The 27,782-nt window shown below is 41.4% G+C and overlaps 1 protein-coding gene across 3 annotated transcripts in view; it reads left to right on the forward strand.

Moving 5' to 3' along the window:
• Positions 1–27,782, forward strand: part of fbrsl1 (fibrosin-like 1) — a 511,912-nt gene that overhangs the window by 401,966 nt on the left and 82,164 nt on the right. For all 3 annotated transcript variants that reach the window (XM_036599230.1, XM_036599231.1, XM_036599232.1), the window contains exon 6: positions 17,550–17,598. In XM_036599230.1, coding sequence (XP_036455123.1) covers positions 17,550–17,598 — 49 coding nt within the window. The remainder of the gene's footprint in view (positions 1–17,549; positions 17,599–27,782) is intronic.

Raw genomic sequence — 27,782 nt, forward strand, 5'->3', positions numbered from 1 at the left:
AGGAGGTTTTGTGTGTTTTTGTTTTTGTGGTTGTGTTTTAGGAATATGATGCAGTGTTTTAACAGAACAGTGGAGAACGTTCCACTTTGTGTCCGTTTTACAGCGTTAAATTGTTCCTCAGCCCTTACTGCCTCACCTACGGAGAACCCAGAGGGTAATGAATGTGTTACACGCAGTGCTGAGCCACTTAAAGCTGTCGACTGTGCCATGTTAGCATCATCTGCTACGGCGTTTAGCCCCCCCGGCGCATCTGGACTGTGCCACCTACCTAATCACGAGCTTCCTGCGCTGGCACATCATGAAGAAAGCAGATCTGGGTGCGACTGACCGCAGCTTAAACGGACTTGGCTGCTGCGGTCAGCCGTATCATTAGTACTGAGTAAAGAGATGGCTAAGCTAAGCCAGGCTAAGCTAATCTCTTTAAAAATGGCAGAGAACAAACTGACGAGCGCTGAGCTGAAGATCAGAGGGGTGGAACTCAGTAAGTTATGTCATTTTTAGACAGGGCTGCTGTGGCTCCAGGTGTTTATTATATTCATTATTATTCAAAATGATGCGGTTTTTACATTGTCGCTTTGCTAGAGGTGCTTATTTATACAGAGTGATAGAACACAGTTCACACGGCGGGACACGGGCTGAGGTTTCTGCAGCACAAAATGATGATAAATAGAAAAGAAATAGACAAAAAATAGAAAATAAACAACAAATAGAAAAGAAACAACAAATAGAAAAGAAATAAATAACAAATAGAAAATAAACAACAAATAGAAAAGAAATAGACGACAAATAGAAAAGAAACAACAAATAGAAAAGAAATAAATAACAAATAGAAAATAAACAACAAATAGAAAAGAAATAGACGACAAATAGAAAAGAAATAGACGACAAATAGAAAACAACAAATAGAAAAGAAATAAACATTGAACAGAAATAAACAACAAATAGAAAAGAAGTAAATAACAAATAGAAAATAAACAAATAGAAAAGAAATTAACAACAAATAGAAAAAAAAATGCTAACGTTCATTTTGTTTTTGTTTTTTGCCAAACAAACAAGGACCAAAACTCGGCCACAGTGCCTGGTGGAACCACATCAACACAAACAGGGAACTTTCTAGAAGAAAAACAGTGTTTATGGTTTAATCACGCTTTTTTACGGCCCCCTGTGTTCTAGATATTCACTGGTTAGCATGTAGAACAAACCTCAGACCACTGGATAATTATTTTGGCTAACTTAACGTTCAAGGCAGTCTAGCTAAATTAGCTAATTTCTCAAAAGAGCTAACAGCCGAGAACAGAGGCAGCTGTTTTAGCAGGAGCAGCTCACAGCTGTCACTTTTACAGTTAACCTGATTATCTTTAACCGTGTTTCAGCCACTGTGTTCAGAAACAGGACCTTTCTTGAAGTGGCTGGTCGTGGGATCACTAACAGCAGAGAAAAGCAACTGTTATTAGCAGGAATAGCTACATTTCTGGTTATAGCTATTAGCAGAATTATGCATCTAACATTAGTAAGAATAACTAACAGTCAGGTCATTTTTACAGTCTTCTTGTTGATTATTATTTAATAACGTTCAAGCAGCTTGTTTATTTTTTAAAATGTTTAGGCTACATTTCTAAAAGTAGCTAATAGCAGAATGGCTAACAGATTAATAACAGGAATAGCTACCTCAGTTAGCAAAATTCGTCTGGGTCAGTTGTGGGCCACGTCCTTGGTTTGTTCTGGCCCAGAATACAGCTGGGTCCTCGGCCCAGATCTGGCCCACACGCTGTGAAGTGTGTAGAACTAAAGGAAATGGCCCAAATCAGGCCCCAAACTACACTGGCCCAACTACACTGTTGGTCCACAGCATTCATGCCAGAGTTGTAGAGACGAGGCAAAACGGTATGAAGCTGTCCAGGATCTGACCCTATTCTGGCCCACATGCCTGACATCTACCCGGTGGTCAACCAACAGTCACACAGGAAAGCCAGAATCGGCCCAAAACTGTCTGCTGTCTGGGACTTTTCTGAGAGCTAATAGCAGAATAAGCTACAACATGATTCACAACCAGCTTGTTTATTTTTGGCAATGTTTAAGCTTCGTTTCTGAAAATAGCTGATAGCAGAATGGCTAACAGATTAATAGCATCTGTTATTAGCAGGAATAGCTACATTTCTGGTTATAGCTATTAGCAGAATTATTGCATCTAACGTTAGTAAGAATAACTAACAGAGTCAGGTCATTTTTACAGGCTTCTTGTTAATTATTATTTAATAACGTTCAAGCAGCAGCAAGATTTCTGAAAATGGCTCATAGCAGGAACAGCAGTTAATGTAAATAAACTATTATGGAAATTAAAAGCAGCGAACAGTAGCAGGAATAGCTGTGATTGTTTAGTCCTGTTATTTTTAGCAGTATTTACACCATTTAGACTGTTAGATTCCTGAAAATGATGATAGCAGAGTCAGAGCTGTGATGATCTGCCTGATGATTATCTTCAGCGGTATTTGACGCAGTGTTAGCGGAAGCTGCTGGCAGAGCTGTGTCTTTATTTACTGCCTGCTTGTCGATTCTGTATTCCTCTGTCCCGTAAAGAGTAATCGAAGCACACAGGCGAAGCCAGGTGCCGCTGGACGTTTGCTACCGTATCCTCGGCTATTTTAAGGGCCGGTCGAGCCGCTGTGGTTTTAACGGCGCTGGCGGCGCTGGCTGACCTGCCGGGAAGCCGCAGAATGGGGCTAGTGTTACAGCCCTCCGTAACCCAAGAAAGGGGTGTCCGCTTCAAAAGTAAATTCCACTTAACGCGCCCTGTGGTTTTTCCAGCAGGAGCCGGCCTCCTTTATATAGCACATTCCGGCTGTGTTTACGGAGAGAGGGCTCGGAGCGGGAGGAGGGTCGGCTCGCTCTCCTCGGCTCGTGACTCTCTCTGTCGTTCCCCAGGTCTTTTATTGGTTTAAATGAAAAAGATATCGTCACTGGTTTATTAAAAAGCTCGTAACTCTGTGTTTTCTTAGGTTTTCAGTTCTTTATAGCATTGAATCAGGCCAGCTGGCCTTCAGAGCGCATGACGAACGGAGCGCCGGAAATGACCCGGAATTACTTACAATAACTTTGACTTATATTAAGAGTTAGAAATGCTTTTTATCTTCTTCTGTGAAGTTACCATTTCAGAGGTATGAGGTTACCACAGCAACTATATATACAAAGAGTGGACCAATCAAAACAACATGGGGTGTAAGAAAGGAAAAACAAACGTTATGCTCAAATAATACGAACGGCCCACCACCCAAATAATATCTGGTCAGTGGGGGTCCTGTGGTGGTCTCCTTTCCACTCATGGATGGGGTAGAATAGGGCAGATGAGCTGTGCAGTAACACATCTGCATGGTTTAATGCACAATTACTGTTGCTGAATTTAACAGACTGGAAAAAAATAAAATGGAAAATGTGCCGTAATTTTTTCACTAATGTGTGAAACAAAGCAAACAAATAAACACTTTGGAAAAAAAATGAAAAAAAACAAGTTTGTTTCTTCAAAGATGGTAACTTTCTTAACTGAATGGAAGTTAATGGAACCAGATTTTTTACTGGTCCATTCATTATGTGTATGTGTATATGTATATGTGTATATATATATATATATATATATTTTCCATACTTTGTCATTTTTGCATTTTTTTTTTGCATAATTTGCTGCATTGTAAACTGCATTGCATTGAAAAGGCACTTAAAAAGCATTGTGTGAGAATTCCATGATGAACAGACCAACACATGTTCCAAAATTTTATATATATATATATATATATATATATATATTTATAGATACAATTTTTTTTTGTACATACATATGTATATATATATATATGTATATGTGTATATATATATATATATATATATATATATATATATATATATATATATATAACTTTACAGGAGAAGGAAAAAACTTTCTTTACTTTTAATGTAAGTCAATGAGTTTTACGTTACTTGATTGCAGCATCGAATTCCGCTCCTCATGAACCTGAAGGCTCAGTGTGGCCCAGACGGGTGGTCTAAAGGTCAGAGGTCATCGGGATCTGGTTTATAGGGCCACCCGCCAGGCCCTGCTGAGTGCAGTGCAGGATTACAGCTGATCTAGACCTGCTGGGTTCACCTGGGTTAAAATGTAGAAGCTGCAGTGACAATAAGCTGTAAAGGCGCTCTGTGATTTTATATGGGCTCTTTCTGTAGTTCACTGAAACGAGTGGAGACGTGAGAAAAGTGCAGTTTGTAAGCAGAAAAGATGTTTTATTATGATGTGAAGTTGATGATGTCATTGTTGTGGGTACAGCTTTGTTTTGAGGAAAATTTTTTGCCATATTTTTGACATTTTTGGACAGAAAAAACTCAAAAATACGCTGTCGATACAGAATTTAACTGGAACATCAATGTAATTGATTGTGTGATTGTGTGAAGGTAATCCCCTGTGTCATCAATTATTATGTAATTGCTTGATTACATTAAATAATTAGGTAATGTTAATCGAACGGATAGCAAAATTACTAATAACTCGAGACTTCTAGGGGTTAGAAGGGCACATGACTGTTCCTGTAAGGCCTGGCCAATATCTAATAATTATTAGCACTATATTTTCTGGTTAAAAAATTGAGATTATCAACTATATCCCACTCTCCCCACCCAATACACGTGGTCTGCTGTAGCTTTGAACTATTTTCTATTCTATTTGTAGTTTATATGCTTTTATATATATTTTTATATGCTTACATCTTTTAGACCTGTAATATTAATCACACTTTAAAAAAATACAACATTGAGTGGCGCAACATCCTTTGAAAACGACTTCACCTGCCGTTTTAACTGACGTGTGCACTCATGAGCTCCTTCTGGTGTGGGTTCACGGTGATTCGCATGCCTGCTGGACTGCAAGTGATTCCCAAAGCCTGTGCTTCATATATAAAAACACAAATTCATATATAAGTAGTTTTGCAATGGGGCTACGAGGCTAACATAGCTAGTAAGTAATGGAACCTTGTACTGTACTAAATAAATTATTAGCACTGCTACTGTTTTTAGCTGGCAAAGTCTATATTTATAGATAACAGTGTGTCATATAGTGTCTGTTAGAGTCTATTGGAGGTTACTGAACACCTCCACACACTTTGGGGGAGGGGGGGTGTCAGCTTCCATTGCTTATTAGCTCCATTAGCCTCGTAAAACTAAAGAGGCAACCTTCAGACACTAAAGTCTTGGCTGGTGGACTGCATGTGGAGTGAGAGGGTAAAACAGATATTTTGAGAATTTACCGCGTTAGTAAAGTGGCGAGGGAAGGTGTTCAGGAGAGAGCGCTACAGGCTAACACGCAGGTTAGCGAGGCCTGGTCTCTGTAATGCGTGAGTTATTCAGCGCTTCCTTTCCCGCGGCGCACCGGAGGCCGAGCGGCTCGCCTTTTTTGTTCCTGCGCTCGTTTGGCCCGAGGTAACGGATGACTCACTCTGCTGTTCACTTAGAAGAGAACAAGGTGAAGAAGTGTGGAAATGAACGAGAGCTGTAGAGCCTCTCTCTTCTCCACCTGAAGCACCAAGGGCTGGTGGGGGGTTTGTTAGAGACGGAGTGAAGAGGAGGAACGAGTGGAGCAACACGAACAGCAGACAAAAGCACTCACAGTGTGTTCTTGAAGGATTTTTGAAGGATTTCTGTGAGCTTCAGCCTTCAGGCTCGGAATCAGAAAAACACTCTGTCCGCCAAATGAGGTGTGTGATCTTGCAAAGCCACACCAGTCGGATTGGCTGAAAAAAATTCAACCCGTTTATTATCTGTACCAAGTAACAACAAGGCCTGAATCACTTCTTACGATGTTTAGAGCTGAACTGCTGTTAAAACTGAAAGTGGTGTCGTTACTGAATGTGAAGAACAAAAACACAAACAGAAACACACTAAAATGTAAGTGTGAGCTGCTGCGAGTCGCCCTGTAAAGCCTGAAATAATCATTTAAGAGTCAGAGGCGTCGGGTTTTTCACACCATGTCTTTATGTATTAACGTCAGAGCCGGTTTATGAGGAGCCTGGCCACTTCCTATTTCCCCCATTATATCAAAAACAGGGACTGCAAAACAGCAGAGGGCGCCCGCGAGCGAGTCCTCAATGAATGGGGGGGGGGTGAACGGAGCTCAGTGGCTAAAAACGAGATGTTAAAATAGTTTCTAATCACTGAACCAGAACTTTCCTTTAATTTTAGAAAGTAGAAGTGAATGAATTTCACTAAAAAAGCAAAGAAAACTCACCTGTATGTTTCCTTTTTCTATAGCAAACAGATTCTGGGCAGCAGGACGCTAACATTACTGCTACTGAGTGCGGATTGGTTAGCATTACTGCCAGCGAGTGCTGATTGGTTGGCGAGCGGAGCAGCTCATTGGCTGTTCGCGCTCCCTGACGTCATGGATGTACGCGAGGCGCCGTTTTAAACTCCTATAACTCGAGTTTTAAAGCTCTTAAAAAATAAACACCAGTCTTAAAGTGTTTTATACTATTCTGTGTTCAGGAAATTAGTTTATTATTTAATATTAAAAATGTTTAAGCATTAATAAACTATGATTTTACTCGAAAGTTCCATATTAACTCTTAAAATTTAATATTCAAATTATTTTGGTCTCGCTCGAGAGCGCCCTCTAGCGTTTGAGAAACCCGGAAGACATTACAGAGTGGACATTCTCCTCTCTACAGGCTCAAAAAGAAGGTCCGGCTCGATGTTTAGGCCTCAAATCATCTCAAAATCAACATCATACTGATGAAGATATGATGACAGTAGTAGATAATCCACTCCTTCACCAAGTTTAGACTGAATTTGTGGTCCAAAAAGCACAATAAAATGGGTGCAGTTCCTCACTTCCACCAGAGAGGGCTCCAAAACCACAAAACTTAAATAGTGCAGCTTTAAGTGTAAACGGGGCGGGGCTGAAATGCTTAAGCCTAAATAGGTGGAGATGTATCGTTGTGTTGCTTTTTGTGACATCACATCAGACGTTTTTGCAGCTTCATTTCTGTGATATTGATCATTTAAGCCCACTTTTGTTTGTGGTTTACATCCAATACCTGCTTTATCTAATCAATAATTAATTAAATTTAATCAGATGCTGCTGATTATGCAGCGAGAAGCTTTGTTCTTTATGTTTTTTGCATTTATTGCACTGGGCACTTGAGTGTTCATTTACTCTTCCCTGTATATGTATATATAGTCAGATGCAAAAGTTTTGGCACCCCGATCTAAAACACATTTATACTCATTTTAACGCACAAGTACAGTTTATTTGTTGAACTTAACATACTGGGCAGTGAAAATAAAGCATAAAATGTCTCAGAGTTATGGCACATTTTAAATATTAGGTTTTATTTTCTTTCCAGTGTGTTAACCTCTGCAAATAAATATAAATTATGCAGTGAAATGTGCAGTAAAGTATCATAAATGAGTAAATTCCCTGTAGAGGATGTGTTAACTTGTGTGTGTGAATATATATATATATTTTGCATTTGGCTCGGCAGTAAAATGTGCGCTGTTTTCCAGCAGACACCTACACACTATCTGTAGGTTTGTTGGCTGTGTTTCTTCATGGTTAAGCTCACTAACGGGAATTTGGACGCATTTCATCATTACATGTTTGTCAGTGTGCACGAGTCTGCCAAGAGATGCTGTATGCGTAGCAGGTCATGGTCATCTCTCTCTCTCTCTCTCTCTCTCTCTCTCTCTCTCTCTCTCTCTCTCTCTCTCTCTCTCTCTCTATCTATCTCTGTTCTTATCTGGTTCTGTCGATAGAACAGACAGAAGCTCTTGACGGTGGTGTTTGTGTATTTGTTTAAAGGCCGTCTGTGATCCAGTTTGCTGATAAGGCGCTTTAACTTTTGCTCATCTGTGACAAAGTTGCACTGGAACCATAATGTTTGTAAGCACACGCTAAAAACAGACGGTTCTTCAGGGGTTCTTTGGTAAAGACAGTGGTTCTGGATAGAACCAAGAACACTGAGAAATGGTTCTCTGCATGGTGAAATGGTTCTTCAGACTGATGCCGAATGTGCTGTATGTGGTTCTATAGAGCAACAAGAAGGGTTCTGCTATTGTTACAAGCTTGAGACTCAATAGCAGAAATACGGGATCATGGGAAAACTCCGGTTCTTTGCAACAGGCCAGTAAACTCACAGAATAAGACGTGACCTAAACGCAACGTAGAACTCGAAACATCGAGTCACTTTAGTGGAAAATATGAACGTACGTCATCTAGAAGATGAAGAATATTTAAATCCTTCATTCCGTTGAGTGTGTAGTCTGTTTCTGAAGCGACGCTGCTCGCTTATTTCCGGTACTGCGGCCCGTTTTCGCACATGGGCAGACTGAGAGAAACGAAAGAAATCAGAGTAAGAGTTTACAGCACTGAGAAATCTGATTACTGAGCTAAAATATGCAGTACGTCTTTCATACTGGCCAGGTGCGTCATGTGGCACGCGCGGGGCATTACAGCATTTTCTGTGCAGAAACAGTGAAGAAATTCAACGTCTGTGCTAAAATATATAACCTAATAATAATAATAACCTAATATACTAAAAAACAAATCAACAGATCTCGTTTTAACTCTGACAGGTTGAATAAAATCCCTTGAGTAGGTTAATGTTGTGAACACACAGGCGTTTCTCAGTCTCTCTCTTTTTCTGTCCATTTCTCTTTTTTCTCTCTTTTCTCCCTCTGTCTTTCTCACTTTTTATTTCTTGGTTTTTCTCTGTTTCTCTCTTTTCTCTGTCTCTTTTCTCTCTCTCTGTCTCTCTCCTCTCACTACTTCCTTTCTCTCTCTCTCTCTCTCTCTCTCTCTCTCTCTCTCCTCTCACTACTTCCTTTCTCTCTCTCTCTCTCTCTCTCTCTCTCTCTCTCTGTCCTGGTTTCTCCCTACAGCCTGCTAATTTGTATCCCACACTGACAGCTTGGCATGCTGAGAGAGAGAGAGAGAGAAAGAGAGAGAGAGAAAAGATGAGGAGAGAAAAAAGAAAATTGAAGAGAGAGAACAGCGGAGGGGAAAGAGAGAAAAGGAGGAGTAGAGTGTGATGAGGAACGCCGTTGACTGGATGGGTGGATGGATGGAGGAAAAAGAGGAAGGAATGAAAGGTGGGGAAAGAGAGCGAGGGAGGGCAGCGAAGAACGGCAGGAAAAAAACGAGAGAAAATCTGACGGCAGAACGGATGAAGCCTATGGATCTGCGCCGCGTTAGCTTCTGTAGTGTCGCCGTGGCGATGGATGTTGTTGCCAAGCGAGGGGTAGACCCCCCTCTTCGGCCAATCACGGCTGAGGGGGATCGCGGCGCTGGAGGCAGAGCTGCAAAGACTTGTGGGTAGTATTGCATTTTACACGGTCACTCGGTGGAATACATTATCATCTTAATGATGCCTTAGGTACAGCTGTGTGGGGGGGCGGGGGGCTCGGGGGGGCTGTAATCTCTCTCACACACACACCTGTTCTGACTGGAGGCGGTCGAGAGAGGGAGAGAGAGCGAGAGAGAGAGAGAGAGAGAGAGCTTGTGATAAATGAGCATGTAGGAGGTCATTAGGAGAGAGAGAGAGAGAGTATGATAGAGGGGAGAAGGAGAATTGTAGAGAGAGAGGTAGAGGGAAAGAAAACGGGAAAGGGGGAAGAGCGGTATAAAGAGAGAAAAGAGAGACAGAAAAAGAAAGAAAGGAAAGAGAAGGGGAGAAAAAAGAGACAATGACAGAAGAAGTGGGAGAGAGAGGGATGGAGAGAAAAGGATGAGGAGAGGAGGGAGGAAGGAGAGAATGGGAGGGAGAGAGGGACGAGGGAAAGAAAGAGAGGAAGGGTAGAAAGAAATGAGAGAAAAAAGGGAGAAGGAGAGAAAGAACGAGAGGATGCAGAGAGGAAGGTGGAGAGAAAAGAAAGAATGAAAGACGGAGGAGAGAGAATAAGAGAGAGGAGATAGAAATGTGGGGATAGAGATAAAGGGAGAATAGAGGAAGGGAGGGAGAGAGAAAGGGGAAAGAGAGAAAAGAAAGAATAGAGAAGGGAGAGAGAATGCTAGAGACAGGAGAGAGAGAGTGGTAGAGAGAGGAGAGAGAGAATGGTAGAGAGAGGAGTGAGAGAATGATAGAGAGAGAGAATGATAGAGAGAAGAGAGGGAGAATGATAGAGAGAGAGTGATAGAGGGAGGAGAGAGAGAATGGTAGAATGGTGGAGAGAGGAGAGGAGAGATGATAGAGAGAGAGAATGATAGAGAGAGGTGAGGGAGAATGGTGGAGAGAGGAGAGAGAATGGTAGAGAGAGAGTGATAGAGAGAGGAGAGAGAATGGTAGAGAGAGAGTGATAGAGAGAGGAGAGAGAATGGTAGAGAGAGAGTGATAGAGAGAGGAGAGAGAAAACTGGTGACCAAGTTTCTCTGAATGACTGTTTATATCTTATCTGTTTAATTACGCAGAGAATTTGAAAGGTGGGTGGAGTTCCCCTTTGGGCTGTGAGGGTAAGAGCTCCAGGCCCAGTGTGTGATGTCACTGAGGGGCAGTGAGAGGGTGATGACTGAGGCTTTTATCAGAGCACTCAGACTGGACACAGGACACCGACACTCACACAGAGCCTGGACAACATCCCTCTGTCCACGGGGGGAGAGGGGAGAGAGAGGGAGCGAGAGAGAGAGAGAGAGAGAGAGAGAGAGAGAGGAGGAGGAGGAGGAAAACAGAGATGAAGAGAAAATTTTACATCAGAATTAGAATTACTGTCATTGGTCTGTCCTCCCTTCTCACACTTTGTCTCTCATTCTACTCTCTCTCTCTCTCTCTTTCTCTCTCTCGTTCTCCTCTCTTTTTCTTTCCCTCCTATTCTCTCATTCTCCTGTCTCTTTCCATCAACCTCCTCCTTCTCTCTTTTTCTCTTTCCCCTTTCTGTCTTTCTTGTTCTCCTCTCGCATTCTTTTTCCGTTTCTCTCTTTCTCGTTTTTGTCTTCCTCCCTTTCTCTCTTTCTTTTCTTCTCATATTTATCCCTTTGTATGTCTCTTGTTCTCTCTCTCTTTCTCTCTTCTGTCTTTTTTTGTCTGTCTCTTTCTCCTCTCTCTCTTTTTCTCTTTCTTTTCTTTGTCTTTCTTTCTTGGTCTCTTCTCTTGCTTTATTTTTCCCTTTCTCTTTCTTCCTTCTCTCTGTATCTTTCTTTCTATCTCTCTCTTCTGTCTTTTTCTGTCTCTCTCATTCTCTTCTCTCTCTCTCTCTCTCTCTCTCTCTCTTTCCCTGTCTTCCTTTCTCTCTGGCTCTCTTTTTCTTTTCTCATATTTCTCTCTCTCTCTCTCTCTTTCTCTCTCTCTCTCTCACTCTCTCTCTCTCTCTCTCTCTCTCTCTCTCTCTCTCTCTTTTTTGCTGTCTCTCCAGGCAGCTTATAGCGTAGCATCAACCCCCCCCCCAAATGCCCTGTGGGTGTAAATCTGGCCGCTCTGTAGTGACTCCATGCTAGCAGATGTAGGTCACTCTCCTCTTTTGTTCACTTTTCAGATCATCTGTTTTGTTTCTTTTAATGATTTTGTACGACAGACGTCCAGAAGTATCCGGACATTCCGTCTCCTGAGTGAGTCCAGCTACTTTAAGGTCACCCGTTACTGACACAGCCTGTTTAATCTCCATAGAAAAGCACTGACCAATAGAACAGGACACTCTGGATCAGCCGCACATGATCCTAAGGTCACCATGTCCAACGCCCAGCGTGGACTAGAGGGGTATAAAGCCCCCCAGCATTGGGCTGTGGAGCAGTGGAACTGGGTTCTCTGGAGTGATGGAGCTCCATCCAGTACCTTTGGGATGAGTTAGTGATCCAGAACTGACCATCCAACATCACTACCTGACCTCACTAATGCTCAATCAAATCCTCACAGCAATGTTCAACATCTAGTATACAGCCTTCCCAGAAGAGTCGAGGCTGTTCCTGCAGCACAGACTCACTATTAACACCTTCATTTCAGAAGAATTGTAAGGCCACAGCGTTGTTGTAGGGAAATTCCACCAAATTTCTGTTTCCACCAAATTATTGTTTTGTGTCTGTGCTGTTATCCGGTGTCGACCAGAGGAGGGCGGGTTCCCCTCTTGAGTCTGGCTCCACTCGAGGTTTCTTCCTCCTGTTGAGGGAGTTTTTCCTTGCCACTGTCGCCAAGGCTTGCTCACTGGGGGCGTGGACCCGGATTCTCTGGAAAGCTGCTTTGTGACAACATCTGCTGTAAAAGGCGCCATATAAATAAATTTGACTTGACTTCCCAAAATTCCTACATAATTCAGTGTAAACAGGGTGATTCAGAGTGGTCTGGTGTGAACTGGTTCAGATGTCTTTACAGTGGTGGTGATAGGAACCAGGGGTCGCCATGACTACAACACAAATATAGACATTTTATTTACTATCCAGAACCACCAGTGTACCTACACGAGTCTTCTGAGTTTATATGGAATGTTGATGATGGAAAATAGTGGAAAATCTGAAATAATAAGTTTTCTTTGGGGACTATTTTGCCTCACAGCGCCCTGCATGTATCCCTCCACCATGAATGGAGTTTAAGTTCTCTAAACTATCATAAAACAGTGTCTCAGTCATCAGGCAGTGAATTCATAACCATTTCATGTAGGAACTTTCTGTGAGGGAGCTTTTAGAGGTGGACGTCTGGTTCCTATCACCACCACTGTGAACAGTTCTGACTCTGTAAGTTTATCTAGAACAGAGCGTTTCACACCAAACCACTCTGAACCACTCTGTTTACATCTCATTTTAATTATGCAGGAATTTTGAGAATGTGATGGAGTTCTCCTGTAAGTAAACTCAGATTGAGTGTAGAGGGGCTGATAAACTGTACAGTAACAGATTAGATACTGTCTTTAACTGTGAACCCACAGTGCAGCTCTATGGGGAGTGTTTCTGATAAAGTGGCCTCAGTGTGGATCCAAGCTAGGTGGACAAAATAAAGTGAACACTGAGTGTGAATGTACAGAGCCCGGCTGGTGACATCCTGTATAAACAAAGACAGTGTGTGGCCACGATTAGGTAAGGCGTGGGAACGAGATCTTAATGCGTGGCCACGACTTAGTAAGGCATGATCTCGTTCCTATGCCTTACTAATTTGTGGCCACATATTAAGATCTTGTTCCCGCGTCTTACTAAGTCATGGCCACGTGTTAAGATCTCGTTCCTATGCCTTACTAAGTTGTGGCCACGTATTAAGATCTTGTCCCCACGTCTTACTAAGTCGTGGCCATGTGTTAAGATCTCGTTCCCCCACCTTACTAAGTCGTGGCCACGTGTTAAGATCTCGCCCCCTTACTAAGTCGTGGCCACGCATTAAGATCTTGTCCCCACACCTTACTAAGTCGTGGCCACGTATTAAGATCTCGCTCCCCCACCTAAGTCGTGGCCACGTATTAAGATCTTATTCCCCCACCTTACTAAGTTGTGGCCATGTATTAAGATCTCGTTCCCACGCCTTACTAAGTCGTGGCCACACATTATTTCAGTTTATGCAGAATGTCACCATCAGGGCTCCGTATAAACGTGACTCTGTTTGGACTTTAAGCCTCTTACTTACTTTTTTTCATCGCTTTCTTTTTTTTCATCTTATTCCGTCTGCTGAAAGGAAGCAGCATTTCAGTCTCTCTCTCTCTGTCTCTCTCTCTCTGTCTCTCTCTCTCTCTCTCTCTCTGTCTCTCTCTCTCTGTCTCTCTCTCTCTCTCTCTCTCTCTCTGTCTCTCTCTGTCTCTCTCTCTCTGTCTCTCTCAGTCTCTCTCTCTCTGTCTCTCTCTCTCTGTCTCTCTCTCTCTGTCTCTCTCTGTCTCTCTCTCTCTGTCTCTCTGTCTCTCTCTCTCTGTCTCTCTCTCTCTGTCTCTCTCTCTCTCTCTCTCTCTCTCTGTCTCTCTCTGTCTCTCTCTCTCTGTCTCTCTCTGTCTCTCTCTCACAAATTACATCAAATATGCTTTATTGCTGTGGCAGGATTTGAGGCCTGTGTTGCCAAAGCTTTACAGAACATGTTAAATGAAATTATTGTTAAAAATATAAACAAATCAAAGAAGTTCATAAGGATAAATAATTAAATCAAAGCTACTATCTCTCTCTCTCTCTCTCTCTCTCTCTCTCTCTCTCTCTCTCTCTTTTACTCTTTCTCTTTATTTTTCCTTTGTTCTCTCTCTTGCTCTCTCTCATTCTGTCTTCTTTCTCTCTTTTTACTTTTTACTCTTTTATCTATCGTTATTCTCTCTCACTCTCTTTTCTTCTTGTCTTTCTCATTTCCCTCTCTTTTTCCTTTCAGCTCTTTCTCATTCTCGGTCTTATTCTTTATCTCTCTCTCTCTCTCTCTCTCTCTCTCGGGGGGTCCGCTCTCAGTGAAGTGGGTTGAATTTCCTCCATTTTGAATCTAATCTCTGCTCTGCTTCCTATGGAGCTGCTGCCCTTTGGTCTCCCTCTCTCCCCCCCCGTCCCTCTCTTCCCCCCCCAATCCTGGAAGTGTAGAGCTGTGTGTATATATATTTGCGTGTGTGTGTGTGTGTGCCGGGTTTATGCCACACTGTGGGGACCAAAATCTGTTTATACACTCACACTGTGGGGACCTGTTTATACACTCGCACTGTGGGGACCTGTTTATACACTCGCACTGTGGGGACCTGTTTATACACTCACACTGTGGGGACCTGTTTATACACTCGCACTGTGGGGACCTGTTTATACACTCGCACTGTGGGGACCTGTTTATACACTCACACTGTGGGGACCTGTTTTTTACACTCGCACTGTGGGGACCTGTTTATACACTCGCACTGTGGGGACCTGTTTATACACTCGCACTGTGGGGACCTGTGGAAGAGTCACTCTTTATGCCAAACTGGGCGAGTTTTCAGATTTCATTGTTTCTTTAAAATATAAATAAACACTTTTACTGCTCAGATAAACAGACGGCTGGAACATCTACACAGTTCCTCTTCTTTCTCTTCTTCTTCCTCTTCCTTTTCATCTTCTGCTCTGGTGTAAAGCCGCTGTGCCGATGGCTGAGGGCTGCAGCACCGGTGAGGTTTAATCAGAGCTGGTTCTGTTCGGCCTCCTGTGGTTCTGCTCTGTCTCAGCGTCTCGGCGCACAGAGAGCCAGTGTAGCGCTAAATTCCGCTCGCCGGCAAAACGAGTCCCCAGACGCGCCGCGGAGCGACAGAATAGAGCTCTTTATTAATGGAGCTGTATGTTAACGCCACTGACTCTCTCTCTCTCTCTCTCTCTCTCTCTCTCTCCCTCTTTCTGTCTCTCGCTCTCTCTCTCTCAGTCTCTCTCTCTCTCAGTCTCTCTCTCTTTCTCTCTCTCAGTCTCTCTCTCTCTCTCTCAGTCTCTCTCTCTGTCTTTCTCTCTTTCTCTCTCGCTTTCTCTCTTCCCTTTCTCTTTCTTTTTTCTCACTCTTTTCTTCCTTTTCTGTCTCTCTCTTTTTTCTCTCCCTTTTTCTCTTTTCTTTTTCTTTCTCTTTTCTTTCTCCTTTCGCTTTTTTCCCTTTTCTTTTTATTTCTTCCCTTTCTCTTCCTCTCTTTTCTCTCTTTTCCTTTTCTCTCTCTTTTCCCTTTTCTTTTTCTGTTTTCTCTCTTTGTCACTTTTCTTTCACCTTTCTCTTTTCTCTCTTCCCTCTCTCATTCTCTCTGTCTACTTTCCCTCTTTTTTCCCTCTTTTCTTGTTTTTTCTCTTTACTCTTTTCTCTTTATTCTTTTTTCTCTCTCTTTTTATCTCTTTTCTCACTTTTCTTTCTTTCTCCCTCTTTTCTCTCTTTCTTCACTCCTTTCTCTCTTCTCTCTCTTTTCTGTCACATCTCTCTCTTGCTCTCTCTTTCTCTGTAGATCTCAACCACTTAATTATGCAGAAATTCTGAATATTTGGTGTAATTCCCCTGTAATCAGAGCCTTGTCTGTATTAAAGGACGGTCCTGCAGGGCCTGAGTTCTGTGGACTGTGCGCTGAAGGTGAGAAGCAGCTGCTGGAAGCGTTTAGCGGCTCTGCAGTTACAAATTGAGTCTTTTAATTCGATCTCCAGCCCGTCCGCAGACGACGAGGGGGACGAGGATGAATGTGCGCATTGTCTCGCTCGGGCCTCCTGCGAGTTTCGGGAGGGCGGGATGCGTCTGGTTCTGATTTACGCTCGTTCTCCTGTTTAAGAGCTCTGGGTTCTTCGAGGAACGTTTGGCTGTTTTCTTTTGGCGCCCGGTGCCAGAAGCCACACGTGTCGGCGCGTTAGAGGAAGGAAGCGCCGCTGTTTAGTCTGGGCCGCTGCTTCGCCGCTTTATGGGCAGATTTGTCTCTTCCTGTGATGTTCTGACTCTCCGGGCCGAGCGTGAAGCATCATTCGTCACCGTGTTTTGATTGGCCGTGTAAAAGGACGGGATGGAAATTGCAGCAGAATGGATTAGCGTTACTGAAGCCTCTCCACCTCCTTCTCTTTCACTCCCACTCGTTCTTCTCTCCTTCTGTACCCGGCTGTCTACAGGGTGGCACAACACTGCCCCCTAATGTTGCCTTTCTTTGTCCGAAGAAGACCCCCCCATCCCCCACCCCCTGTCTCAAAGAGAGATGTTGTTATTGCTCTTTTAATGGGATCCTCAGTCTGCTTGGCATAAGTAGAGCTATGATGTCATAAAGAGGGCTACCATGGGGCTGCGATGTCATATAGGGGGTCGTTCTGCCATAAAGAGGGCTGTGATGTCATATAGGGTGTAATACAGTCAAAAAAGGGGCTTTGATGTCATGAAGGGGATTGTTTTGTCAAAGAGGTTTGTGATGTCAGAGTTTATTCATTCATAAAGAGGGCTGTGATGTCATAAAGGCGGGTTGTTCATTCATAAAGAGGGCTGTGATGTCATAAAAGGTCTGTGTTCATTCATAAAAAAAGGCTGTGATGTCATAAAGAGGGTTCCTCATTCTTAAAGAAGGCTGTGATGTCATAAAGAGGGTTCCTCATTCTTAAAGAAGGCTGTGATGTCATAAAGGGGGTTGTTCATTCATCAAAAATGCTGTGATGTCATAAAATATGCAGTTAATTTAAAAACAGGGCAGGGACGCCATAAAGAGCGAAGTTCTGTGCAGCGTCATAAAGACAAAGAGAGACGGTGGGTGATAACGATGTCATAAAGGGTGAAATGATGTCACAAAGGGGTTAGCTGTATTGTAAAAAGGGTTGTGACGTCACAAAGAGCGTAATGCTGTTGTAAAAAGGAAGCTGTGGAATCTTTTGCGTTGTTGCACAATAAATGTTTTGCTGATCATTATTGAGATATTAGACTTTTCAATATCAGCAATATGCAAATGAGCCCTCTGGCCAATCACAGTGTTCACTGTGTGCTGACCGGTGAGATGAGTTTCTGTGGGTGTTTTGATGAATCCAAACATTCATGTATTCCAGCAAATGGAGACAAATTAGTTCAGATTAATCTGTTTATAATGTATCGTAAAGCGTATCGCGATGACGATGTGCAGCATTATAATCACAATACTGATATTTTGTCCATATCGGTCCTGTCTTCTGTACTGACCATGTGTTTGTCCTGTGTTTTCTCCTGCAGGCGTCTGATGTAGGATCAGAGAAGCTGTTCAGTCCGACTGCATCTAAAGGTAAAGCTAAAGGTTTTCTTCCTTTACTCTTATTGGCTCAGCCTGAATTTCTGTAAATCACTGTTTACGTTGGGCGAATTCAGACTGGATTGCTTTCTAAGAGCTGCTACGGCAAATCGGCACGGGAAATACATCATCGCTGTCATCTCAGAATCTCATTACATTAAGGGGCAATTCCACCAATTTTCTACAATTTCTGCAAAACGAATCCGTGGAAAACTCCATTCAGAGCGGTTTGGTGTGAAATGGTTCAGATGTCTTTACAGTGGTGGTGATAGGAACCAGGGGTCGCCATGACTACAACACAAATATAGACATTTTTATTTACTATCCAGAACCACCAGTGAACCTACACGAGTCTTCTGAGTTTATATGGAATGTTGATGATGGAAAATCTGAAATAATAAGTTTTCTTTGGGGACTATTTTGCCTCACAGCGCCCTGCATGTATCCCTCCACCATGAATGGAGTTTAAGTTCTCAAAACTATCATAAAACAGTGTCTCAGTCATCAGGCAGTGAATTCATAACCATTTACTGTAGGAACTTTCTGTGAGGGAGCTTTTAGAGGTGGACGTCTGGTTCCTATCACCACCACTGTGAACAGTTCTGACTCTGTAAGTTTATCTAGAACAGAGCGTTTCACACCAAACCACTCTGTTTACATCTTAGCTGTTTAATTATGCGTGTAATTTACACTAATCGGTGGAATTCCCCTTTGTTATGACAGCTAAAACACTGATTTAGCATTGTGAGCTTGGCTCTGACTGGATTCTGAAGGCTTCTTTGGCTAATCGGAGTTTGAATGTTCTGTAGAATGTTCTGGAAATGTGTTCTGGATATAATACAGCACTGAGCTGCTGTTCAGGGAGAGTTTTTAGGGCTGAGGCTGAAGGTTTGGCTGTGTTTGGGCAGTAACAGTGCTGTACAGTGCAGCACTTCATCTACAGCTGGCTGAGTTTGCTCGTTTCTCCATGAATGGAGGGGACGGGGCCAAACCGGGGCGTTCCTGAATCATTCAGTTTAATACGTTTAGCACTTTGGAAAGGAATGGCCGTGCTGCGTCTCCGCCAGGCAGTGCAGAACAGATTCTCTGTCCGTCAAAAATGTGAGCACACTACCACACACGTGCTCCTTTTCAAATAAAGTAGGATAAAGATACGCAAAGCTTTAGTTTATCGTAAAGCAGCTCTTTGTGTACATTTATCTTCAATACTCAGCTTTATGTTCAATACAAGAATATATATTCTGTTGTGTATGAAGTGTTTTAAAAACAATTTGTACCAAAGACTTAAGTCACCTTTGAATCTGTACATGAAATGTAACATTTGACACATTGAATCCTTTCCTAAAGAATCACAGTTGAATCAAATGTAATCATAAAATTTTAGATTTGATGCCGAATTGAATCGTTTTCTAGGGAATCGAATCGACCTGTTATGAATTTTGTGATTTGGTGACGCACTGAAACGTTCTCTAAAGAGCCACAGTCAGACTGAATCATGGTGACATTTTAGATTCAATGATGTGTTGAATCTTTTCCTACAGAATCCTATTTGAACTGAAATTTCATGACACGTTGAATCTTTATCTGAAGAATCATCATTGAAATCGATGTAATTCTGGAGTTCCTAAAATTTGAGATTTGGTGAGGCATTGAATCGTTTCCTGGGGAGTCGTATTCTAATCAGTTGAACTGTAGTGAAATTTGTGATTCAGTGTGCATTGAATCTTTTCATAAAGAATCATTCATTTTTAATTTTTTTATTATGAGACATTGAAGTTTTCCTAAAGACTCATCATTGACTCAAATGGATTTGTGGTAAAATGTGAAATTTCTTGAGGCATTGAATCGTTTCCTGGGGAATCATATTTGAATCATATTGAATTGGAGTTTTCTAAAGAATCATAGTCCAATTGAATCATGGTGAAATTTCAGACCTGATGACACATTGAATAGTTTCCTAATGAATCATAGTTGAATTGAATTTGAAATTTGTTGATCCATTGAATCGTTTCCTAAAGAATCATATTTGAATCAAATGGAATTGTACTGAACTTTGAGATTTTATGATGCATCGAATCGCTTACTATACACTAAACAGTGAAATGTGTTCTGTCTGATGGTTACCTGGTGTTAATACAGCAAGACTGACACCAGAGAGATTGAGAGTGAGACTGAGAGTGAGACAGAGTGAGAGTGAAAGGAGATGAGTTTTGACTCGTTACTGTAGTCAGACCCCAAATTTCCGTCTGTGTGTTTTCCTGTTTGTGTGATTCGTTCACAGATATTAATGAGTCAGCAAGACCGAAAGAAACAAATCAGAGAGATGATTGTTGTTGTTGTTGTTGTTGTTGTTGTTGGTATTTACATAAAAAAATATTGCTAGTACATTTTCTCCGTTCCTACTTCTCCACAAAAATTAAACATATTGTGTATCATGAAAATATCTTTGAGTATTGCAATGTTATATTTTTCACCCAGCCTTAAAGGGAAATTCCACTGAATTCAGTGTGTGAGACGTAAGCAGAGTGATTCAGAGTGGTTTGGTGTGAAATGGTTCAGATGTCTTTACAGTGGTGGTGATAGGAACCAGGGGTCGCCATGACTACAACACAAATATAGACATTTTATTTACTATCCAGAAGCACCAGTGAACCTACACGAGTCTTCTGAGTTTCTATGGAATGATGATGGAAAATAGTGGAAAATCTGAAATAATAAGTTTTCTTTGGGGACTATTTTGCCTCACAGCGCCCTGCATGTATCCCTCCACCATTAATGGAGTTTAAGGCCAAAACTATCATAAAACAGCGTCTCAGTCATCAGGCAGTGAATTCATAACCATTTCATGTAGTAACTTTCTGTGAGGGAGCTTTTAGAGGTGGACGTCTGGTTCCTATCACCACCACTGTGAGCCATTTAAGTATGGTGGAAATTTTGAAAAACTAGTGGAATTCCCCTTTAGCTCATGAGACTGTGCTTATGTAAGTGAATTGTGATGTAATTTAATCATATAATCGTATCGCCCACCTGTAGTGATGAGAAAGGTAGTTGTTGTCGTTTGTTTTTGTTATGATCCCAACAAATAACAGCATGTGGGTCAAAGGTCAAACATGCAGCATCATCCTCGAAATCCGGCTAATGTGAGCGAGTACGACACAATCATCCGCTGGATTAAAGCCGGAATTACACTCCAACCCCAATCCCATCACAATCCTGACCGCTGTTCCTCAGGGAGTAGTGGGATGCTGCAGGAGAAAGCCTGAGGATTAGGATTAAGGGGGAAAGAGAGGAGAGAGGGATTATCATGCTTTGAGGAAGAGTGTCGTAAATATTGGCTTTAACAGAGAATCCGCAGATCTGTCTGCCTTAAATCTCTGAACGTGTCCAAAAGTCTGTAGACACCAGTGAAGGGTGTTAATAGTGAGTCAGTGCCTCAGTAACAGCCTCGACTCGTCGGGGAAGGCTTTACACTAGATGTTAAACATTGCTGTGAGGATTTGATTGAGCATTAGTGAGGTCAGGTACTGATGTTGGATGGTCAGTTCTGGATCACTGACTCATCCCAAAGGTACTGGATGGAGCTCCATCACTCCAGAGTTTTAGTATATGGGCGGAGCCTTATTTTAGCCACGCCCCTGCATTTTAGAGCTGGGAGTGAGGCTGCATCCCTGTCCCTCATGGCCACATGGTGAGCAGTTAGATCCCATTGTTTTGAAGTAAATGAGTCCCAAAGTCTGAAAATCAGTGTGGAACATTAAGAATCGTCATATTTTCTGCAGTTCAGCACTTTTTAGTGTTTTAATGTAAAATATGATGATTTTCTGTGTGAACAGCTGTTCAGAGCTGTGTTTGCTGAGTTTCTGAGCTCAGAATGAGCTAAAATTGTCACTGAAACAGTCACTACTGACACATTTGGTACAGTTTGGGTAGTTATGACTGTTTTGGTAGAGACAGAATGGAACGATCGATCATTAGTTTAATTAAATAATCATAATTAAGGTTTAGAGTCACTCAGAGCAAAAGGACTTTAGTCTGAAGTCCAAAACCAGTTAAAAGTCCCAGATGTGTTTCAGCTCTGACTCTGATCCAGTTTGGTATGTATGTAAATGTGTTTTTGTGACATCGCAGAAACAGTGAATTCTAAACAGGCCTATATTTAATGTATGGGCCGTATAGAGGGGGGGGGGTGAATGGTATGTTTTGAAACTTTAACATTGTTTACATCCTACTTATTTTATAAAAGTGAGAATAACTCAGTTTTCCAGGATTTTGGCCCTTTAAACACAGTTTTTTTTGTAAATGATTTTCCCTCTCGGTCCGTCAGTCGTGTATGTATGTATGTATGTATGTATGTATGTATGTGTTTGCTGCAGTAATAATATCCTCTCCGGAATGCCGCTCTCTCCGGAACGCCGCTCTCTCCAGAACGCCATGTTCCTCCAGGCTGTTTTTCCCCAGCGTTTATGTCCCATTACAGTGCTCCGGCGGGAACAATCGAAGGTGCTGCGTGCCTCAAATCACTCTGCCCTGGAGGAACCCCCACCAACCCCCCACCGCCTCCTTCACAGAATCACACTTCCGAAAGTTTGGAGTCGCTTGTCATATTAATAATTGTTGTTTTTTTAATTTATTAAACTCTTCATATATATTCTGAATATGTTGCTATAGCATGTAAACATTGTATGTCCATAAACAGCCCATTCATTTAAACTACACAGCAAAAAAGCCAGTTTTGAATTCATTGTGATGCACATTTGCATATATTCATCTATTCAGCCTACAGCAGTTTAGCCCCGCCCACTAACGCCGTTTCAGCACTAGAGTGCTTTTTGAATGAGGGCAGCCAATCAGAACAGAGCTCATTTACATATATCAACATTAAAGGCATAGTAGTGAAAACAGGCTGTTTAATTGTAAAAGATAGACAGAGGTTGGAAAAATGAACTGATTTTGGTGCTTAAAACTGCACAAACATCACCGGGAAAAGAATAAAATACAAGAAAAATATGGGATACTGGCCCTTTAATGGCACAGTAACAAAAATAACCTGTTTTATTATAAGTGGTTGAATAAATGATCATGCGAAAATGAATCATGTACATAAAAGTACCCGAACATCGTTAGTAGACCTAAAAAAATTTAAGAATGAAATATAGAAAAAAATATAAGATATGGGCCCTTTAATGGCACAGTAGCACAAACAGCCTGTTTAATTGTGAAGGTAAAGATGTGTTGAGAAAATGAACTCATTTAGAGCGTAAAAACCGCACAGCCATCATAAGAGGACCTCAGGGAAAAGAATAAAATACAAGAAAAATATGGGATACTGGCCCTTTAATGTCACAGTAACAAGAACAGCCTGTTTAATTATAAGTGGTTGAGGAAATGAGTCATGTACATAAAAGCACACAAACGTCATAAGCGGACCTAAAAAAAAGTAGAATAAAACAGAAACATAAAACTGCACGAACGTCATCAGGGAGGAATAAAATGCAAGGAAAGTACAGGATATTGGCTCTTTAATGGTGCAGTAACAAAAACAGCCTGTTTAACTGTAAAGAGTTGAAAAATGATCATGTGGAAATGAATAATGTACATAAAAGTACACAAACATATAAGTGGACCCATAAAATATAAGGGAAAAATATAGGATACAGGCCGATTAATGGCACAGTAACAAAAACAGAGGGGTCTAATTGTAAAGAGGTAAAGATCGCTTAGAATAATAAACTGTTTTTGTGCATAAAAAACACACAACCATTGTAAGAGGACCTCAGAGGAAAAGAATAAAATACAAGAAAATGTAGGGATACCGGCCCTTTAATGTCACAGTAACAAGAACAGCCTGTTTAATTATAAGTGGTTGCATAAATGATCATATAAAAATGAATCATGAACATAAAAGGACACAAATATCATAAGCTGACCTATAAAATATAATAATAAAATATATATTTAAAAAAATAATATATGGGCCCTTTAATGGCACAGTAACAAAAACAGCCTGTTTAATTGTGAAGGGCTGAAAAAATGATCATATAAAAATGAATCCTGTACATAAAAGTATGAAACATCATAAGTGGACCTGTAAAATATAAGAATAAAACATAAGAAAAATATAGGATATTGGCCCTTTAATGGCACAGTAACAAAAACAGCCTGTTTAATTGTGAAAGGCTGAAAAAATGATCATGTAAAAATGAATCATGAACATAAAAGGACACAGACATCATAAGTGGACCTGTAAAATATAAGAATAAAATAGATAACAGTAAAATACAAGTAAAACATAGGATATTGGCCCTTTAATGTCATAATAACAAAAGCAGCCTGTTTATTTGTGAAGTGCTGCAAAAATGATGTTGAAAATGAATCCTGTACATAATAGTACAGAAACATCATAAGTGGACCTATAAAATATAAGAATAAAATACAAGAAAAATATAGGATAACGGCCCTTTAATGGCACAGTAACATAAACAGCCTGTTTATTTATAAGCGGTTGAATAAATGATCATATAAAAATGAATCATGAACATAAAAGGACACAGACATGGTTGCTGGACCTCGGAGAGAGAGTACGGTGGGAGCCTGCAGCTACGGACCCTTTACTGCGGCGCCGGTGTGCCGGGCGGCGCTGGCGGCGGCTGTTTTTCAGTGTAATCCTGTTTGAATCGCGTTTGGCGCTGAGCTGCTTCTCGTGTTTCACACACAGTGATGTTAATTCGTGTTGAGATTATTAGATTATTCAACATGATTTAATGCAGCTAGTTTTTCACAGACAAATTGGCTCAAATTACGGCACCTAATATTGATGAATCGCTGTGTTCGCTCTCTCTATCCGCGGCTGTTCGGCTGCTGTTTCCGTTTTTTTCTTTCAGCAGTAGCTTTTTAATGAACCAACATTGTTTAATGAAGTGCAATCATGCTTAATTACGGTTATGGCTTTCAGAGCGCAGTCAGCGTTTTATTGATTTTGTATTGCTCTGTTTGAGAGGGACTCGGCGTAAAGCCCTGTTTAAACGCTGTTTGACGTCAGTATGAAGGTATGAGCAGCTTAACAGTGTTAATTATGTAATGAGGTAGTTTTGTAATAAACAGCAGCGATAAATGACATTTATGTTTGCGTTCTGTGGCGGTTCGAGTCTGTATAGTTTGTTTTTAATGTCGAAAAATATGGAAAAAAAGTTCAAATTATAATAAATAATAAAATATCTCCTCTTTCCACATAATTTCTCTGCTTGTTTCGCTGAGCTATGAGTCACATAATCACCAGTTTAAGCCACTTCCAACTACAGTTTGTAATAATAATAATAATAATAATACATTAAAAAATCGAATGAAATTATAAAATTAAAATACTAAAATCTGTGATCTATGTAAAATTTTTTGACAATTTTAATATAATAAATGGCTAAAATTAGTCTTTCTTACAGAAATATAAATTAAAGAAATTAAAAATTGAAATTAAAGAAAATGTAACAGTATATTTCTGTTTTTTACAGCAAAAAGGCTTTGTGCACTACATTACATTACTGCTACTGAGTGCTGATTGGTTAGCGTTACTGCTACTGAGCGCTGATTGGTTGGCATTACTACTACTGAGCGCTGATTTATTAGCATTACTGCTACTGAGCGCTGATTTATTAGCATTACTGCTACTGAGCTCTGATTGGTTGGCATTACTGCTACTGAGCGCTGATTGGTTGGCATTACTGCTACTCAGGAGTGCCCTCTGTTGTCTGACCAACACAGTGGCAGACACTGTTCTCTTCTCTGGGAATTCTCTACAATAATTTAGACAAAATCACATCATGATTCTGTTAGCGGTGATGCTAACAGCACCGTCTGAGGGTGAGACCGTGTTGTTTGGTGTGGCGCTAGGTGAGATTCAGCAGCAGAAGTGCTTGTGTTAGTGAATGTTTTTAAGCCTTTCTGTCCGTTTCAGCCCCCCAGAGTAAATCTGTGCGGCCAGTTTTTTGGTGCGTGGGGTCCGCGAGGCGAGCCCCAGGGCATGCTGGGATAGAGCTGGGAAGATTGCGGCGAAAAGCCATTTGTGAAGTGGATTTCTGGCCGGCTAATCCTGATTAATTTTGCCCCGTTGTGCTCATTTTAAACAGCGCATTACTGTACGTGCGAAACGCCGCCAGAAACCGCGCCCAGACCGCCGGCTTTAGCGGCTTTGGGGAGGCTTAACAGCAGATGGCATTTTAAGCCGGACTTAATAAATTGTTTCCATTAAAGTTACCAGCCCACACATACTGGATTAGGCCCCGGGAACAAAGGAAGAAAGGGAGTGAGAAGGGGAGGAGGAGAGAGGAGAGAGAGTGGGGAAAAGAAAAAGAAGAAGAAAAGGAGGGAAAAGAGGAGAAACGCGCCCGCGCCGCCGCCGCCGCCCAGCGTGGAGCGCGGCTAATGTGCCTTGGCAGGTTTTTCTCTCGCCGGCCTGGACTGGAATGTGTGGTTTTTGCAGGTTGTTAGCGAGAGTCGGCGCAGAGGCGGCTCTGCGAATCGCGCCGTGCAGAGAGAGAAACACATTTGCCTAATTGATGTGAGCGTTAAAACGGAGGTTCTGTCTCCCGCCTCGACCCTCGGCCTTCATCCGGAATCAGAATTAGCGTCGGGATCGCGAGGCCACAGGATTTATAAAACCCTAAACGGTGCTGAAAATGTGAGAATCCCCACACATAATAACAGATTTCAGATGCCTTTAGTCTTCTTGTAGTCATCACAGCACACGCACTGAGATACTCCCAAAACAAATAAAAATCATAATATAATCACCAAATCACTCAGTTGTGTTTAAAAGCTTGAAACAGTTACACATTTATGTGATTTTCTATGTGAAAATAAGTCAGTACAACTAAAAAAATGGCATTTTTCTACTGATCTTACTCCAAAACGCACGTCGTCATATTCTTCATAACTTTCATATTTCATAAGCTACATTCTAAAGGTGGGGGTCGTATGAGAGCTGTCTTCTTTCCAGTCAAATAGATGGGTGATGTCATTTTAAACCCTTATAATAAAAGAAGCTGAACTCACAATTTCTTGTTCTACTGAAAGTCGACCCATTTTTCACAAATCTGGGCTATAAACTATAAACAGATGGCGTCTCTTCAGTGATCTGCTCTGTAAACATTACTTTTATAAAATAATACAAAGAGCGTCTAAGATTTTTGGCTTTCAGCAGTAAATTGTAAGCATATAGCGATATGTGTATCATAAAACATACGTTCTGTTAATTTGAGGGGAACTTTTACAAAAAATAAATAAATAAATAAAAAATGTACATTTATTTTATGCAGTTACTGAATAATTTGCCTCACGATTTCATCATGTAAACTCAGATGGACAAACCTAAATCTACTCTGGAGAATAAGAGGTTAAGGAAAAAGAAAGCTGGTGGTCCGCTGGCGTTTAGCTCAGCATTTTCCAGGCGGCCCACCGGCGGTTAAGCAGAGTATTAGACAGAATTCCACTTATCATCACTCGTTTTCCACTCACGGCTCAATTTACTCGTTTCTCCTTCCTTTTCTTTAGTTATACTTTGTCAATTAGGCTGCGTTTACATTACAAGCCTCGTTGCTTCAATCCGTCTGACAGGATGGTTCACACTGGTTCAGGTAAGTGATTCAAATCTGTCATTAATGTGACGAACCACCGTCCTGAACTGACCCTCATGAGCTCATCCTACTCAGTAACGTCACGTGAATGAATCACGTTCATCATCAGCACAAACTAACGAGCAGAACGAGCTTCGCTGAGAAGATAATTAACTCTGATCAGCTCTCAGCTTCATTATTAGAGTGAGACGAAGGAGAAAAAGGTGAGATGAGCTGCTTTTCCACCGTTTACAGGCTTTAACGTCTGTTCGGCGCTGCTGGCTCAGGTCGGATTTGAAAAGATCAGATTTGTGTCCACACAGCTCTGAAAACATCAGATCTGAGTCACATTAGGGCAAAAAATCGGATTTGTGCCACTTCAGCCTGGTAATGTGAACGCAGCCTTTAATCCAGCTCAGTGTCAGCAACACTTTCTATTAAATCGTTTTAAATCAGGCCTACTTTTTTTCTCTCTCTTTTGTTTGTAATATTTGTCTAAGTTTATTTTCCAAAATAAAAGTCTCTGTGCATTTAAAATCTGTTTGAGGAGATTAAAACTAGTTAAAACATGTA

This window comes from Colossoma macropomum, unplaced genomic scaffold, assembly GCF_904425465.1.
Source record: "Colossoma macropomum unplaced genomic scaffold, Colossoma_macropomum, whole genome shotgun sequence".
Taxonomy (NCBI): Eukaryota; Metazoa; Chordata; class Actinopteri; order Characiformes; family Serrasalmidae; genus Colossoma; species Colossoma macropomum.